Source organism: Ciconia boyciana, chromosome 10, assembly GCF_034638445.1.
Source record: "Ciconia boyciana chromosome 10, ASM3463844v1, whole genome shotgun sequence".
Lineage (NCBI taxonomy): Eukaryota > Metazoa > Chordata > Aves > Ciconiiformes > Ciconiidae > Ciconia > Ciconia boyciana.
In genome coordinates, this window is record NC_132943.1 from 19,914,689 (window position 1) to 19,930,232 (window position 15,544).

The following is a 15,544-nucleotide window of genomic DNA, read 5'->3' on the forward strand; positions in this document are numbered from 1 at the left end:
AGAGGGGAAAAAGAGACAGAGGAGGATGCTTTTATGCCTATGACATGCAGCTTTGGGGAAGATGCAAATCTGGAAAGAAAACTAATTGCTTTCTACGTTGTTGCATAGCCTGAACTATGTGAAGTAGAGCTGACCAAAAGGAATATGTGCTTTATGTTAACTAGTAGTGATTACTGCAGAAAGCTGCCACAAAAGCAGTACAATTAAAGGGACACTTTTAAAAATAATTATTCAAACCTTACAGAACAGACCTTATTGCATTATAAATATGTTTTGATGGGTCTTCCTTGATAGGTGGATAGAAGGGAAAAGGATGATATAGTGTAGCTAGTGGAATGGAAAAGCAATTATATTTCATCAGAAAGATAAAATTCACTGTACTTTCCATCTCAAAATATTGCCAGATATGATTATATGTAATATAAGCAATTAAACACAATAATATTCCAAAAGTTGCTGGTTTTTTTTTTTTCCCTTTGCCTGTCTTCAGAAAGATAAAAGAATTGTAGCATCTAAATTGTGGACATACGCATTGTGCATTAAATCAGTTTTGTGTGACTGTGTCTGCTCAAGGACAGTTTAAAGGACAAGAACATGGCAGTCACCAGTGATTTGCCTCCTACAACAGGGAGGCATCCATCTACATATAACAGCTTTTTAGCCATTTAGGTTAATTGTCTTTACAAGATATTTCCAATATGCTCTTGGCAGCTCCTAAGTTCAAGTAGCTCACTTTTTGATATCTTTAATAATGCCATCTTTATTAAATGTCAAGCTGAACTTAACCAAAATGATCTTAAAAATACAAATGTCGTGTAATGGGTCTGTGAAATAAATACAACACAAAGTGAATGCTGGAATATCTTCAGACTGAGAAGGCAATCATGGCATGTATGTGATGTCTGGATTTAGAATTACATTACAGACCATTTGAAAGGTGAATACACAAGGTCTGTACCCCTAACTTTATGATAAAATATATAAACTGAAATGAATATATTAAAGTTCCATCTTTTAAGTAATTATTGATAATATAAAATAACAAAAATAATTTTACATTAGAGCTTTCTATTGTTTATAGGAATGCAGTATTTAATGTTTTATGCTGACAGGCGTTCCTTAGTTCCAGGTGGCATTTGAGGATTATGTAGGTTGTCTCATCATCAATAAGTGGCTTATATGGAGAAGTAATTAATACCATGATTATTTTCCTTATGAGTCAGCAGATGTGTCATGCATAATTTCTAGTGCAGAAAAAATCAAAATGGCTTCTGCTCTGCTATATATTGTACAGAAAGGAAGATGCTGAAAAAGGATTCTTTTACGTTATGTTGTGATTTGTGCTGTGGGTGTATTCAGAAAGTAATTAAAAAGGGAAAGGATTTTACCCAAAGGTTTAAAAACCCTGAAAAATTTGCTGGAATATTAATACTCTTTGTAGCTGATTTTTGTGTTGTATTTAAACAAAAAGAAATCATCCGGTTTATTGAAAACACTGACTAAATATCAGAGACAGAAAATAGAAGTAGCCAAGTATGAAGAAAATGAGATAGAAAGAAGGATTAAGAAAAGAAAGAATTTCTAGTTTTCCATGTAAAATGAAAATTTTAGTGTTACCCATTTTGACTTGTCCGTTCGAAATATATTAACACCACATATCATACCAGTGGAGCAGAGTACCTACCAAAGGAAGGACAGCGAGACATATTATTGCAACTATTTAATAATTTCCTATTGTCCTAACAATTTCCTATTTCCTAATGTACATTTATTGTTATACTATTATTTCATTTACTGTAGCGATCAGCACAGATGATCTTCAGTGAATGTGAAATATTCAGGTAGCTTTTATGATGTATGCAACAGTGTCTTTTAAGATCACGTATTAGTTTTCCTTTTTTGGTAAACATATCTAATAAATGTATAGATAACTTCAAATCTGTGTATTGTCACCTAGACTTTAATTTACCTTCTTTTCATCCAGAATATGAGGAATATGTCCTAATTCCATCATCCAGAAATATACTGAAGTTCTACAAGTCTGTATCTACGTTAGCACATACATATTTAAAAATGTGTCATATGCCTTTGTACGGATCCACCTTTGAAAGGAGTTACTTTCCTTTTCTTTCCACTCAGTCTTACCTACCACATGATGAAAGCATAGACAGTTTATAAGAGCTATAACTAAAAACACCCCAAAAACATATGTCATAAAATGATGTTTCTCAGCTTTTCTAAATGTGTAGTTTCTCTGTTAATTAAATTCATCTGAGGTGTGGACGGGCAGTGCACAGTTCTGGGAGGTGACAGGTTTAAGGATCAACCTCTTTGCAACACGCTATGAATCGCAGTTAGGGCTGTATCATAGCTAAAGAGGGTCAATTTGGGAAGCTTTCCAGGAGGTCATTTATCTAGCTTTGGAATATCCTGGGTAGTGAGCTTCATCAATACATGGGTGGAAAGGGCACTTTAGATGTTTGCTTTCAGTTTCTAAACCGTGGGCCTTTTTGTTCGTTCTAGCCAATACACTTACAATTCCTGGCAACAGCTGCAGCCTCACTTTATACTCTGATAAGCAGGTTGTTGATCTAAGGGTTGAAAATCAGTACTCCTAGCACTCATGGTGACCTTCATCCTTCGTGACTACATACCAAAAAGTAGAAGCCAAATGTCTGTGAAGGCGGTTTATTTCCTTTTAATTTTGTTCAACTTCAAATATATGTTTCAATGTTATAACGTGTGGTTGCACTGTGAAGGATGCAGAGGATGACTCTACTGTCTGCTTTTCTATACTCACCACTGTGTTTAGACTTCTAGTACGAAGAGACAAATATGGTAACAACTGTATTTATAAGACTCTTTCATTAAAATAGATTTTTCCTGTGAAATATGTGCAACAGATGCTGCTGTGTGGTGAAGGTCATTTCAGCATTCATTTGGAAAATGTAAGAGGTGAAATCCTGGACTGAGTAGAGTTCCTGAGCCCTGGTCTCTAAGGAGCTTGTGGTTTCCATGTGAAAGCCTCAGCTTTTTCTTACTCTTTTATCCCAGATATATTATTTCTTCTACTGTGTGTTTGCTGATATTTTCTTGCTTCAGGGAAATAGTTTTGTGCCTACGTTTTAGGTAAACCATTGTGTGATAACCATATAAAACCATAAAATATTAACAAATATAATTAAAAAGAGAGAGAAATGTTAGGTTGTTTATAAATATAGGACAAGTTTATTGCACTGTGATTACAGCTTCACAGAAATGTAATTCCACTGGCTTCTGTAGCATTGCTCTTGAATTAGGCCAACAGAAAGTGAGCCCAGTGTATTTATTTTTATGTAAACTTTGTCCAGTTAAGTTATCAAAGCTGTGCCCTCTAAAACTATTACAAGGTATTAATAATATACGTTGGCTTGATGTAAAAAACCCCACCATTTTATGGCTAAACGTTGATTTTTATCAATCTCTTGTTTCCTATCACTGTCTCTTCACATGGGTAAATGGCGCACTTTCCTAAATGGAATGACTTAGGACTTCTGTAGTGCTTTACAGTTCTGAAATGCTGTGTGAATATTAATTACAGCACCGAGCAGCCCAGTGAGGAAGGTAGATAAGTAAGTATTATTATCCCTATTTTACAGATGGGGAAGCTGAGGCACAGAGATTAAGTGACTTTCCCAAGGCCACACAGCAAGTCAGTGGCAGAGCCAGGATTAGCACTTGGGGACTTCCTGGATCCCTCTCCCATGCTTTAAGCAGTAGACCACAGTGTTCACTGGACTCAGCAAGCAACTCATTGCAATAATGGACAGTTCCAAGGACTCATACCTGGTCAGTGTGTCCACACATTTGTTTGCAGACTGCTGCAGTATGTCAGTATGGTTTGAATACCCCAGTCCTAGCAGATTCGTGCACTATGTAAAATTTCTGACCTTCATCACCTTCAAATGGAGTGAAAGGAAGAAGCGGTAGAATTCTGACATAAACGTGGCATGGCTGTGAAAAACATTTAGTTTTCATGCCTTATTCTGATCCTGCTGAAACTGATGGGCAAAACTGCAGTGGATTAATGGCTTTGAGGATGTTAGTGTGGAGATTGGTGGCTGCTTGGTACGCTACAAGTCATCCAGAGCATGAATTCTGTCTTCCGTGACTGTCTGATGGTTAGTCTTGCCTATACTTTCGGTTTCAAACTCTCATTTATTGCAACACTTAAAAATAATAATTTCATAGTTTTCCTGACATGCTAATAAAAAGCGGAGCATTACCAACTGAAATGAAGTTTCTAGTCATCATGGCAAAGTGGAGCAGATCTGCCACTATTTTTACTTGTATTGCAATAGCACTTACCTGCAAATGAGATTAAGACCTAATTGCACTAAACTACTAGCGAGCCCTTCCCTCCCTTTTCTCCTCCTCCAAAGAGGCTGTACAGGAATCACAGAAATTACTTCTAGACTAAATGTAGTGTGGCTCTTGTACTGGTAAATGCAAGGTGGCTTTCATACCACTCCATGGGAAGTGAGAGTGTACAGTGCAAGGCCTGTTTAATTGGACTTTGCTCAGAATTTGACAAGTGAATTTGCAACAACACAATACTCCGAATTAAGCTGTTTTCCCCTGTAATATTAATGGAATAAACCCACTTCTGAGAATGGGGCAAGGCTGCGACTTGCTGTGACATTACAGGAAGAGGAGGCAGGGAAGAAAAAGATTGCCAGGAGCTGAAAACTGAACACATGGGAAAGGCGAAGTCAAAGTGTATGAGCATATTTTGATAAATATTAATGAATTAATTTGTATTTAGTTTACTTAGATGATCTGTAAAGGCTTTAAACTGTCCAGCAATTTAATATTTTCCCCATTGTAGAATTTCCCCTAACATTGCTTCCATAAGGCCTTTTCAGGATCAGTAAAATACTGATGGCTAGGTTTTACGCTAGAATAGCACTACTTCTGATGTGGCTGTAGTACTTGGCCTTTGGCATCCTGCCTAACCATTCACCCAGGGGCATGGCATCACGCCAGCATGACAAACGCGCCCAGTTATGTCTAACTGCTTAAAATAATCCATTATTTTTACCTAAGATGATCAAAAGGTTTGTGTGAAATTATACTGCCTTGGTACATCTTAATAGATTATGAAATAATTCTAAATTATTAAAAGGCAAAACAGTTTCTACAGAAGGCCTTTTCTCATTGTCAGATGTTAGTTACATACTATTATCTGTGGGAAAGCTCTAATAAAGACACTGTAACACTCTCAGTCTCTCTTTCTTTAACAGCCCAGATGCTTGGTACTGACATGTTCCTAGGATTTTTCTATATAAGATAGCTACAGCACAACAGCTATTTTTGAAAAAGAGAGGAGCCTGAAATAAAAACTTATATTCAGAATGCACGACATCCAGCTCTAGATGTGAATCTTTTTGCCTGGGGCATCTGCTCTTTAAGGAGAGGTGCTCATGTATTTTAATTTCTTGTTATATTTTATTGCATTCTACATACAGATATATATTTAGCATGTAATGCTGGTATTCAAATCCCCTTGCTTCAGACTTCCATTAAGATACCAATTTTATATATTGAAATCAAGCAGTTCTAGTTTTAATATCACTTACTAAAACCCTTCCACTAATGACAAGTAGATATATATTAATGATATGTTAATTGATGTTTTTGTATAATTCATCCTTTTTTCTTCATCATTATTTACTGGAAACCACTCTAAATCATGTTGTGAAATATAGGCTGTATGTAGCAACTGTTTTTTTTACAATTGGTGATGTCAAACTCATAGTGAAGCCAATATTCGTTTTAGCACAGCATCCAGTGTCCTGTTGCTGAAGTCCCAAAAGATTTCTCTACTTAGGGAAATGTGATATTTTTTTGTTTGTTTGTTTGTGTCAGAAGTGACCAAAATCACTAATTTCTGTAGCTTTTTTAGCCTGAGCACAATACACTAACTCATCACATAGCACATTTACAGTGCAGTAGAGAATACAGTTAAAATGCATGTGTGACTAAAGTATAAAATTAAACATGAAATATATATGTTCGTAAGGAAGAATAACTTTTCTGTTTTCTGCTATTAGTGTGTGCTGTTTGCCTTTATTGTAGTTACAGCTTGGTGTTTGTAAAGAAAAGCAAAAGCCTTGCAATTCACCAGTAAGTGAAAACAGTTGTTTTCATGGTATTAAAGTTTTCTTTCTTATTGTATTAACACTGAGTATCATTCTCTAGCTTTGCCAAAGTATAAGGAGTGTTAGTGCTGATAATTTGGGAATTCTGCATGTAGCTCAGGATCCTGGTCTAAAGACAAAAATGCATGTGCAATCCCTTTCTTCAAGAGTACAAGAATAAAGCTGCCTCAACCAGACATTTCTTCTCTCATCTCTTTCAGTGTCCTATTGACTCGTGTTTTTCTTATTTCCTAGTAACCAGTGTTTACGCATCATCTTGCAGGTTTTAACAGGAGAATTTCTTCATGTGGAAGTTAGTTGTAATCATACCTCAATATAAAAACTGATGCATAAGAAATAGATTTTAATAAGGAAAATTAAATTCTTAAAACCTTTTTTGTTCCGGAGTAGGAAGAGTAAATAGATAAATATTAAAAGCGTCTTTGTTTCATAGTGCTATACAATCTTGCCAATAGTTTGAGAAGCAGCTTACCTGTCCATTTTCTGTTTTGCAGAGAAATGATGAAGAGGCTGTTGTGGATAGAGGTGGAACTCGCTCCATTCTCAAAACACATTTTGAAAAGGAAGATCTAGAAGGTGAGAGATTATTTTTCTGTGCATTACATTGTCTCTTTCTTCTGAAAGTACTGAAATGCAATTCCAGTGTGTAAACTTACTGACTTGAGCAGAGACGCAAAAGTGAACAAGAGAGTAGAATCTCATAATTTATTTTAAAAAGAGAAATATTACTCATCTCTCACAGCAGTGCTCAGATACAGATGATGGTGGAAGGAGTTTGCTAGTTTTCAGTGATCAATAATCAAGTCCTGTAAACATGCATGTATGACTTCAGATAAGTCTTTCTACCTTTAAGTTTCCAAATATGTAAATACAAGTGGGACTGATGATTTAGTACTTATAATGGCTTCTACACTTGCTTTACAGTCCTCATGTAGTTGCCTAGCCACATCTTCAGCTGAACAAAAACCTTATGGAGTGTCACAGATTGGACAAATACTTGATAATATACACTGCAGAAACCACCTAACATCACCATGTTGAAGAAAGTGAGAAGTTATGAGAACTGTCTTATGATATTGGCCTAATAATTCAGATGGTCTCTGAAGAGTCGCATTTCAGTTTGTTTAGTGGATCCCAAACTTATGCTGGTTACTACTGTACTTACACTCTTGTATTGAGGTGTGTGACCCCCCAAGTCATAATTATTGGATGAAACTGAATTTCTGTTGCACATATGATAGCCCATCCCTGAGACTGGAACTTGCTGATTTTAATTGTTAGCTTCTTATGGTCGGACATGGAATGTTCTTGTCTTTGTCATACGGAGCCACAGGAACTAGCCAAAAAGAAATACTAAGATCTGGGGTGTATTTCAACATCCTATATCTGAAAAGTTACCTGCCTCAGCTCTAAAGAGAGGTATCTCCATCTGTGCTTGAACCTGAGCTTTCTAAATGCCTACCTTTCATCATAATTTTTTTTGCCATTTCTCTCTGGCTGTATGAATTTTGCATTCTCTGCTGCATGATGGCCATATTTATAATTTCCTGTGAATGTCAGCATGATACACAGCAACTCCTTGTTACTGCTTCCCTCAGCAATGCCTCAAAAAGCAGACATGGCTGCATTTTGAAAGGGGCCTGGCTGTGTTAGTCTATACGAGATAGTCTCTCACAGAAGGCTGTAAAATGTCATGCAGTGTAGTATGTGTGAGGTAGGTAGCTCTCTGCTCAGTCTGGGGCAAGTCTGAGCACATGCAAGGGTAAGTCTCAGGTAGGATGTTTGCAGGGTGGCATTTAGGGTTTTGGTGTCTCCAGGAGTAAGCGGCTGCCAGTGCATCAGGCTGGCAATGACAATTTTGGACTTAGACACACAACCCCCTTTTTTGAATCTCGCGCTTAGTCTTCTGTAGTCTTCAGTCCCTTGATCACATCCTTAGAGAAAGTGAAACTATTGTATCTGGTGTCCTTAGAGAAACGCCTGATAGAAGAATGGGGGCTCCCTGCCTTCCCTTCTCCGTGATACTGACGCACAGTTTTTTGTGAGGTGTCGTGGTTTAACCCCAGCTGGCAACTGCACAGCTGCTCGCTCACTCCCCCCCGGTGGGATGGGGGAGAGAATTGGAAGAGTAAAAGTGAGAAAACTCCTGAGTTGAGATAAAGACAGTTTAATAGGGAAAGCAAAAGCTGCACACAAGCAAAGCAAAACAAGGAATTCATTCACTCCTTCCTGTCGGCAGGCGAGTGTTCAGCCGTCTCTGGGAAAGCAGGGCTCCATCATGCGTAATGGTGACTTGGGAAGACAAACTCCATAACTCTGAACGTCCCCCCCTTCCTTCTTCTTCCCCCAGCTTTATATGCTGAGCATGGCGTCATATGGTGTGGGGTATCCCTTTGGTCAGCTGGGGTCAGCTGTCCCAGCTGTGCCCCCTCCCAGCTTCTTGTGCACCTGGCAGAGCATGGGAAGCTGAAAAGTCCTTGATTTAGTATAAGCACTGCTTCGCAACAACTAAAACATCTCTGTATTATCAACACTGTTTTCAGCACAAATCCAAAACATAGCCCCATACTAGCTACTATAAAGAAAATTAACTCTATCCCAGCAAAAAACAGGACATGGGGTGAGCTTACCCAAAACCATGTCCTTTCGCCGAGTCATTTTACCGATGATGGTAAAGTGGCATTTTAAAAACAGGCAACTTTCTGGAGAATGACATCTTTAAGCTCAGTCACATGGGTAGACTCACGTGTTAAGGCAATCAGAATTACTATGATGTTCCACATGTGACTACATGGAACCTAAAGCCTCATCTCAAAATTTGAACAAGTGTGTAATTTAAAAACTGTATTTAATTACTATTTTACCCCACCATCCTATATGTGTAGAGTTGCTCCTGTGAAATATCAGTGAAAATATTCTATCAAAAATCTGCTCCTAGGATGTTTTCAATAGGAATTGGAACATGACAATGACACCCCCAATCTTTCAATCAATTTAAATTGTTTAGAACACTGAAAAATTCTGTAGTTAGCCAATGAGTCTGCTTTTCTTTCAAATCACACTGCTTCATAATGTTCTGACAAAACAATTATTCAATGTAGAATCCTTCATAATGCAGTTAGCTTTCTCAGATAAATTTCATGTCCACTCTAAGATCAGATCAGTGTGTCTTTAAATATATTATCACTGCATCCAGAAATACCAAGTGACATAAAAAGATTTGAAGAGATTGTAAATTTTAATATCCAATTGCTGTTAATAGCATGTCCATTTGTTTCGCAGCACATCTAGGCACTTTTCCATCTGGAAACAGTGGATGTGACTCACAAATGTCACTGTCTTATTCTTATCCAATGTACATTGTGTTGGGTTTTGCTGAAAACGTATCTTTTTCCTAATGACATAACAATTATAAAATATGAAATTACAGAGTCAGGTGCTAATTGCATAGCTTAGTAAAAATAATATAATTAATTTAATACGTATTATGTAATTAGGTCTTTGACAGACATTGGGTTTATGTTTTAAAAATGTAAATAGCTAGTTACTGAATATTCTAGCAAAGACTAGGGTTTAAGTTTCAATAGCACGATATCAGCAACATTTAAAAAACTACAATTCATATGAAGAATTAAAGGTTGTTTAAATCTGAAAATCAGTATTCAGTTTCTTCCGATTAAATCTTAAAACTGTAAGTATTTTGCTATTTTTTTTAATTTTAGACTGTCAGCATTCAAATGTCAGAAATACTGATTTAAATGTGTGCTAAAATTTCCATCTGAAATTTCTTGGCCCAGCAAATACTTGTATTTGCATATTTTGGGGCAGCCATTGTGCAGATATATTGCAAGTACATATCTTGCTGAAAGCATGAAAATATCATGGTGATTAATGCTGCCTGAAAGAACATCCACAAGACCAAAATTTTGCCTCAGTCTCTCTAGATCAGTGTTTTCTTTCCCTGAAAACAGTATAGTAAAAAATCTGGTGAGATAGGACAGGAACTGCAGTACTTAGGGGAACAGAAGAGATGTGGTGCTCGTCTTAGTGCCAGTAATGATAACTTGCAATGTGTACTTCAAATTGTATCTTTTTACTTAAGCTTTGTAGTGCTTCAGAGGTGGATTGTTTGCAGAGCTTTGGCATTCAGATTTTCAGCATGAATGATTTTTCCATGTAATTCATTTTTCCTGAGATGTAAGGTCAAGATCAGTCACTGATACCGAACAGGTCATTTGTCTGACTGTTGCATTAACTAAGGGTCAGAGAAAGCATTTCTAAAAGCAAAACAAGAAGCCTATCTCCCCTGGTTATAATCACTTATTTTGCATGTTATCTTGCAATGTGCGTACAGACAAAATTCCTACTGAAATAAATATGCTTTTATCTTTATCAGTGGTGGAATTCCTAAATGAGAATTGGGCACTGATTCTGGACACTAAAGTACTGAATTGCAAAAGGACTGGTTGTACATGTACCTGTCCGGGGAGCAGGTAGGCAAGTTTTCATAAACAGATGTGCACATCAACAAACAGTTGCACTCAGCTTACTCCCTGTTGTTGTCTCTGGCTGTCTGCCATTGCTTCAGTGCACGTTCAGTAGTAACAGTTTCCAACAAAATGGATACACCTACTTCTTCTATCATAGATTAAAAATATTTGGATTGATCTGTACGTGTCTGGAGATCTCAGATTCTCTAAGATCACGTGCTGAGACCTTTGGACTATATAGGTAGGCAAAAAGATTGGAACTAAGTGCACTCTGAGTAAGGTCTTTTGCTTATCCCCACCATATCAGTTCCGAGTGAAAATGACTGTTCCATGGCTATCCTTGCTAGAGGTGGTCAGCTGCAGATCCTGGATTTTTGTGGCAGGATTTCAGAACTGCTGTGGATATTATTGTGGCCTGGTTTGAGAAGCAGTTTCAACAGGGAGATGGCTGGAGATAGGATTGTTAGGTGGAGGTCCAGGCATGAATCGGGGATGAATTCTGGCTCTGGAGGAAATTGCAAAATGATGCTTGATTCAGAGAGGTCAAGATTTTGCTTAAGTTTTTTATGTTTCATACATTTTATCTGCCTAAGTGGTGTGAGAATAATTTATCTCATGGGAAATCAAGTTTGCTGTCTTTCATGTCTCTCAGGACACATAAAACACTGCATCCAGTATATAAATCACTGTACATCAGAATATGCATTCTGACACTTTTGACAGAATTTAGATTACGTGGACCGATTACTGAAAGTCACAAAAGACTTCAAGCTAAATTAGGAAATAAACATCACTAGTACAACACTGAATATGATGCAGAAGCTGAGGATTTAAACTTAATAAACCAAAAATTAATTTGAAATGTTAGTATGCTTGTAGAGATGTTTTGTATTTGACAACCTACATGAAGATTAATTTTGATAGTAGATGTCCTGCTGACCAAAAAAAGATAAATCCCAGCATATTTAATTATTCTCTTTTAAAAATGGTTATTTTAGTTGTTATTTCTTTTTAGATTCGTTCTAGCTTGTGACAGTAATTTAAAAATTATTTTCATGAAATTTTGATTATATACAGCTAGGGTTAATATATGAAAACCTCATTGTGATTGAACTCTGATCTCCATACGTTATTTAGTAAAAATCTGAGTGGCTCCAGATATTGAAGTAGGCTTTTATTCTCAGAGACTGGACATTTTAATAGAAATAACATAATAGTGGACCTGTCTGCCACTGACATTATTTACCTGAAAATTAATAGGACCTAGCAGCTCACAGGACTGAAAAAACATAAATCTTATTAACCTGCTGGCTTTGATTCAGCCTTGCCCCCACATAGAAGCAAGTCAGCTGCTAATCCTGCTTGGCCAGACAGGAACATCGACCAAGGTCTCCCCTCCCTTTGGCTGCCGGGACACTGCAGCCCATTGCAAATAATTTGTTACCTGATCCCCTGCTCCAGGCTTCCTTGCCTCTGCTTCCTTTGGTGCCCTGTTAATCCTGATGTTCACTCCAACCTACCTCATGCTCCTTACGACAATGTGCGTTAGACTTAGAGGGGTAGAATATAAGTTGTGGAAGTAAAGAGTTGGAGAGAGATTTGGGTTAGTCTATGCCTGTAATGTTGGATGTGGTTGTATAGCTGTAGGTCGCTACAAAAAGGTCTCTTAAAAAGAACCATTTTGGCTTTACAAGCACAAAATTATTTTTGTTTTGTTGCCTACCAGGTATTACGTGCTCTAGCTTGTTCCATTTGTCATTTCTGTAGTGTCTCTCATCTAGTTTTGTTTCCTTTTTCCTATGTCTCTCAGTATTCCTTGAGGTCTCACTTACTTTTCTCCTGAGCTGTGCTTGCACTCTTGCCTTGGCAGTTGCCTGGTTTGGTCCCTTCGCATGGGTCTCTTGTCCCTTCCCAGATGTTCCCATGTTTGTGGGAAGGTCGTTCACCTTGAAGATTCATGAATAACTCTGCAGGACATTTTCACAAAATCTCTTTGAAAGTTCACGTGAAGAATAATGAAATAACGAAAGCAAACAAGTTATCACATAGTGTTGGCTGAACATCACAGTCTTTTGTTGATTATAAGCTCTGGGTTTTGAAGTTTGACTTTGCTCTGAGCTTCATGAACAAGAAACCTGTTCAATATTTGAGGGGACTCATGTTTCCAAATATTTCAGCTCGTGAAATTCTGATAAATGAAATTGGCATAAACCAACTTGCCATTATTGGTGAAAGCTGCAAAATCGCAGTATCAGAAGACAGTAACATTCAGTTTTTAACATACAGTTGTGCTAGTACTGAGTTTGCTTTTTTTTTTTTTGCTTGTTGCTAATTTAGAAATATAGGTCAAATTCTTCCCTCTGATAACCACAGCTTTACTTTCCATCAGTGGAAAGTGTGTGTGTCTGAGAGGGTCCTTTTACATTCTGTGTCTGCTGACTTTTTTTTTCTATTCTCTGGCAAGGTCTGAGACCTGATCTCGTGATAGGACAGTGCACACAACACCTCTGGACTCCTCTGGAGCAACACAGAGAAATAGGGAATGAACATAAGTGCAGTTACAAAGATTTTTTAGCCCAGCCACAACCTGGAACAATGTTTTCTTAAAAGGAGAGATTTGTTGGGAGGGCAGTGATTGATCGAGGCTCTTTAAAAGGTCCTTAACTTTAATGACTTCAGTGAGATGCTCTTATCCTCCATATTCAATATGTCTTTAATGCTTTCTTGGGCCAGGGATATTGTTTTAATTTTTTTCTATATAATTTCTGTTGTACTTTAACCTAGAGCATAAGTTACATGTATGATCTAAAAAATTTGTGAAGGCTTTCTTGTCAGTTCCTCCAAATTATAGCATGGCAAAAAGGTGAATTATGTCCTTTGAGAAAACCATAACCACAAACAGCAATGTAAACTGTTGGTTTACAAAGCATTACTTTTGTCCTTTCTGCTTTCTCTTTAGCTCTGCCTCCCTGCTGCACTACAATAACGAATCATGAGTCATGTACTCTCTACTCCTACACAATTCCCCATAATCACTTTTTCTCCTATAAGGAAAAAGGCAATTTTTTTAACTCTACATGGACTGCTGGTTTTCTGTCTCTACCTCGCTGTTCATTTTTGAGAGGATGGAAAATTACATTTGGTTCAGCTCTAGCTGGTAATACATAAAACAGGCTTCAAGGCACTGAATGTTTTCCAGAGGAGGGAGAAACCCCTCCAGTCCTGCTGAGGTCAGCAGTCATTTGAGAGTTGGCTCAAACCACTGGCAAAATAGTCTCTCTCAAGGCATCTTGACTTTGCAATGTATTTCCTTAGTAGGTCACAGAAGCCTGCCTTTGCTGAAAGCCTTGGTCTCAGCAGGTGCCAAAGGCAGATTTGGATCATTCCGGGTGGAAGGCAGCACAGGCAGATGTACTACAAGCACCTGGTGCTCACGGATGTTCAGATCCAGGACAGTCACTTTTTATGCAATAGACACCAACTTGGCTGGTTCACTAAGGAGCTCTTAAAGTATCCGCTTGAGTCCCACATGCCTGGTGTAACATGGAAGCCTGTGGAGCCTCTACTGATGGGGAAGTGGGGAGATGAATGTGCTTTGTATGTGTGTTCTTCCTACCAAATGGGTGTGTGTTTTCTGTGTTAAAATTGTGTTTGGAAGGAGAATGGGAGGCACTGGGGCAAAAATGTCTGTACTCTTAGCATTCCATTAAAAAGATAATTTCTCTAAATTAAGGGAAAAATTTCCAGTTCCTTTCTCTCCATCTCCATTTTCCCTTGCAATGTCACATCCATTCAGACAATTGTAATGGGATTTCCAGAAGTTCCTAAGTTAAGTCGTCAAGCACCAGAAATTATAATGGGATATATGTTTTCAAACCTTTAGAAATCCCACTACATTTATTTTTCTTTCCATTTATTTAATGAATAAGATAGGTAGCTAGGACAAGCTTCTGTTTTAAAGACCCAGAATGCCAGGTTCTGAAAACCATTTTTAGATGTTACATCTGTCATTTTCAAGGGCTGTGCAGAAAATACTTGCTTTTCTGAGTTGCCTTTTTAGATGGTTAATTTGCTGTCGGGTTCTTAAAATAAAATTTAGGTGTAATGAATAATTTCTTCTTTACAATACAGTAACTCCAAACAACCCTTCTACTTAGATTTTATTCTGAGAAACATCTCTGCAAGATGTATTCATATTAAAAATGTATATTTCATATCTGTCTTTTCTAGGGCAAGTAATTCATACCTCCACAAATTGGAGATATTTACAGGACAATACACTTTTCCTTCAAAAGTTTAGGGGAAATCCTGATCTTTACATGTGCTTACATGCACTTTCATCTGTCTGAAAATTAAATACAATTAACAGGATCCCTTTTAAGTCTTCTAAAATATAATTTGGATTTATTAATGTAATCCTGTAAAAATTAAAAAGAACACTTTATAACAAGGGTCATTATTTCTTTAATCCGTAAAATATTTTTACTTAAGTAGTGTTTTAATGCTTCAAAGGTGGCCAAAGCCACAAGGGGCCAAAGCCTCTTATGCTATAAATGGATAGATTTGAACTACCTTTATATTCTGGGTTTTGTTCCCCAGCTTTGTGCAATTTGGTTAAGAATAGTTTTTTTGAAAACAATATTTATACAATTTAACAGTGGACTTGTAGCATTGTATAAAGGTGACATTGCAGAGTAGATCAATTAAGTGTATTGTATTCCTTTAATGAGCTTTCAGATTGTAAATAATCTTTGTATATTAATGTATTTTCTCAGAGGTTCAGTTTTTAAAAATGATTCGCTCCTAAATCCTAATACTGAAAATATTTATGCATGTGCTTATGTTTAGTTTTCC

General features: G+C 37.2%; 1 protein-coding gene across 1 annotated transcript in view; it reads left to right on the forward strand.

Moving 5' to 3' along the window:
* Positions 1–15,544, forward strand: part of LOC140657618 (sodium-driven chloride bicarbonate exchanger-like) — a 92,125-nt gene that overhangs the window by 54,926 nt on the left and 21,655 nt on the right. The window contains exon 2 of the mRNA XM_072874910.1: positions 6,695–6,776. Coding sequence (XP_072731011.1) covers positions 6,695–6,776 — 82 coding nt within the window. The remainder of the gene's footprint in view (positions 1–6,694; positions 6,777–15,544) is intronic.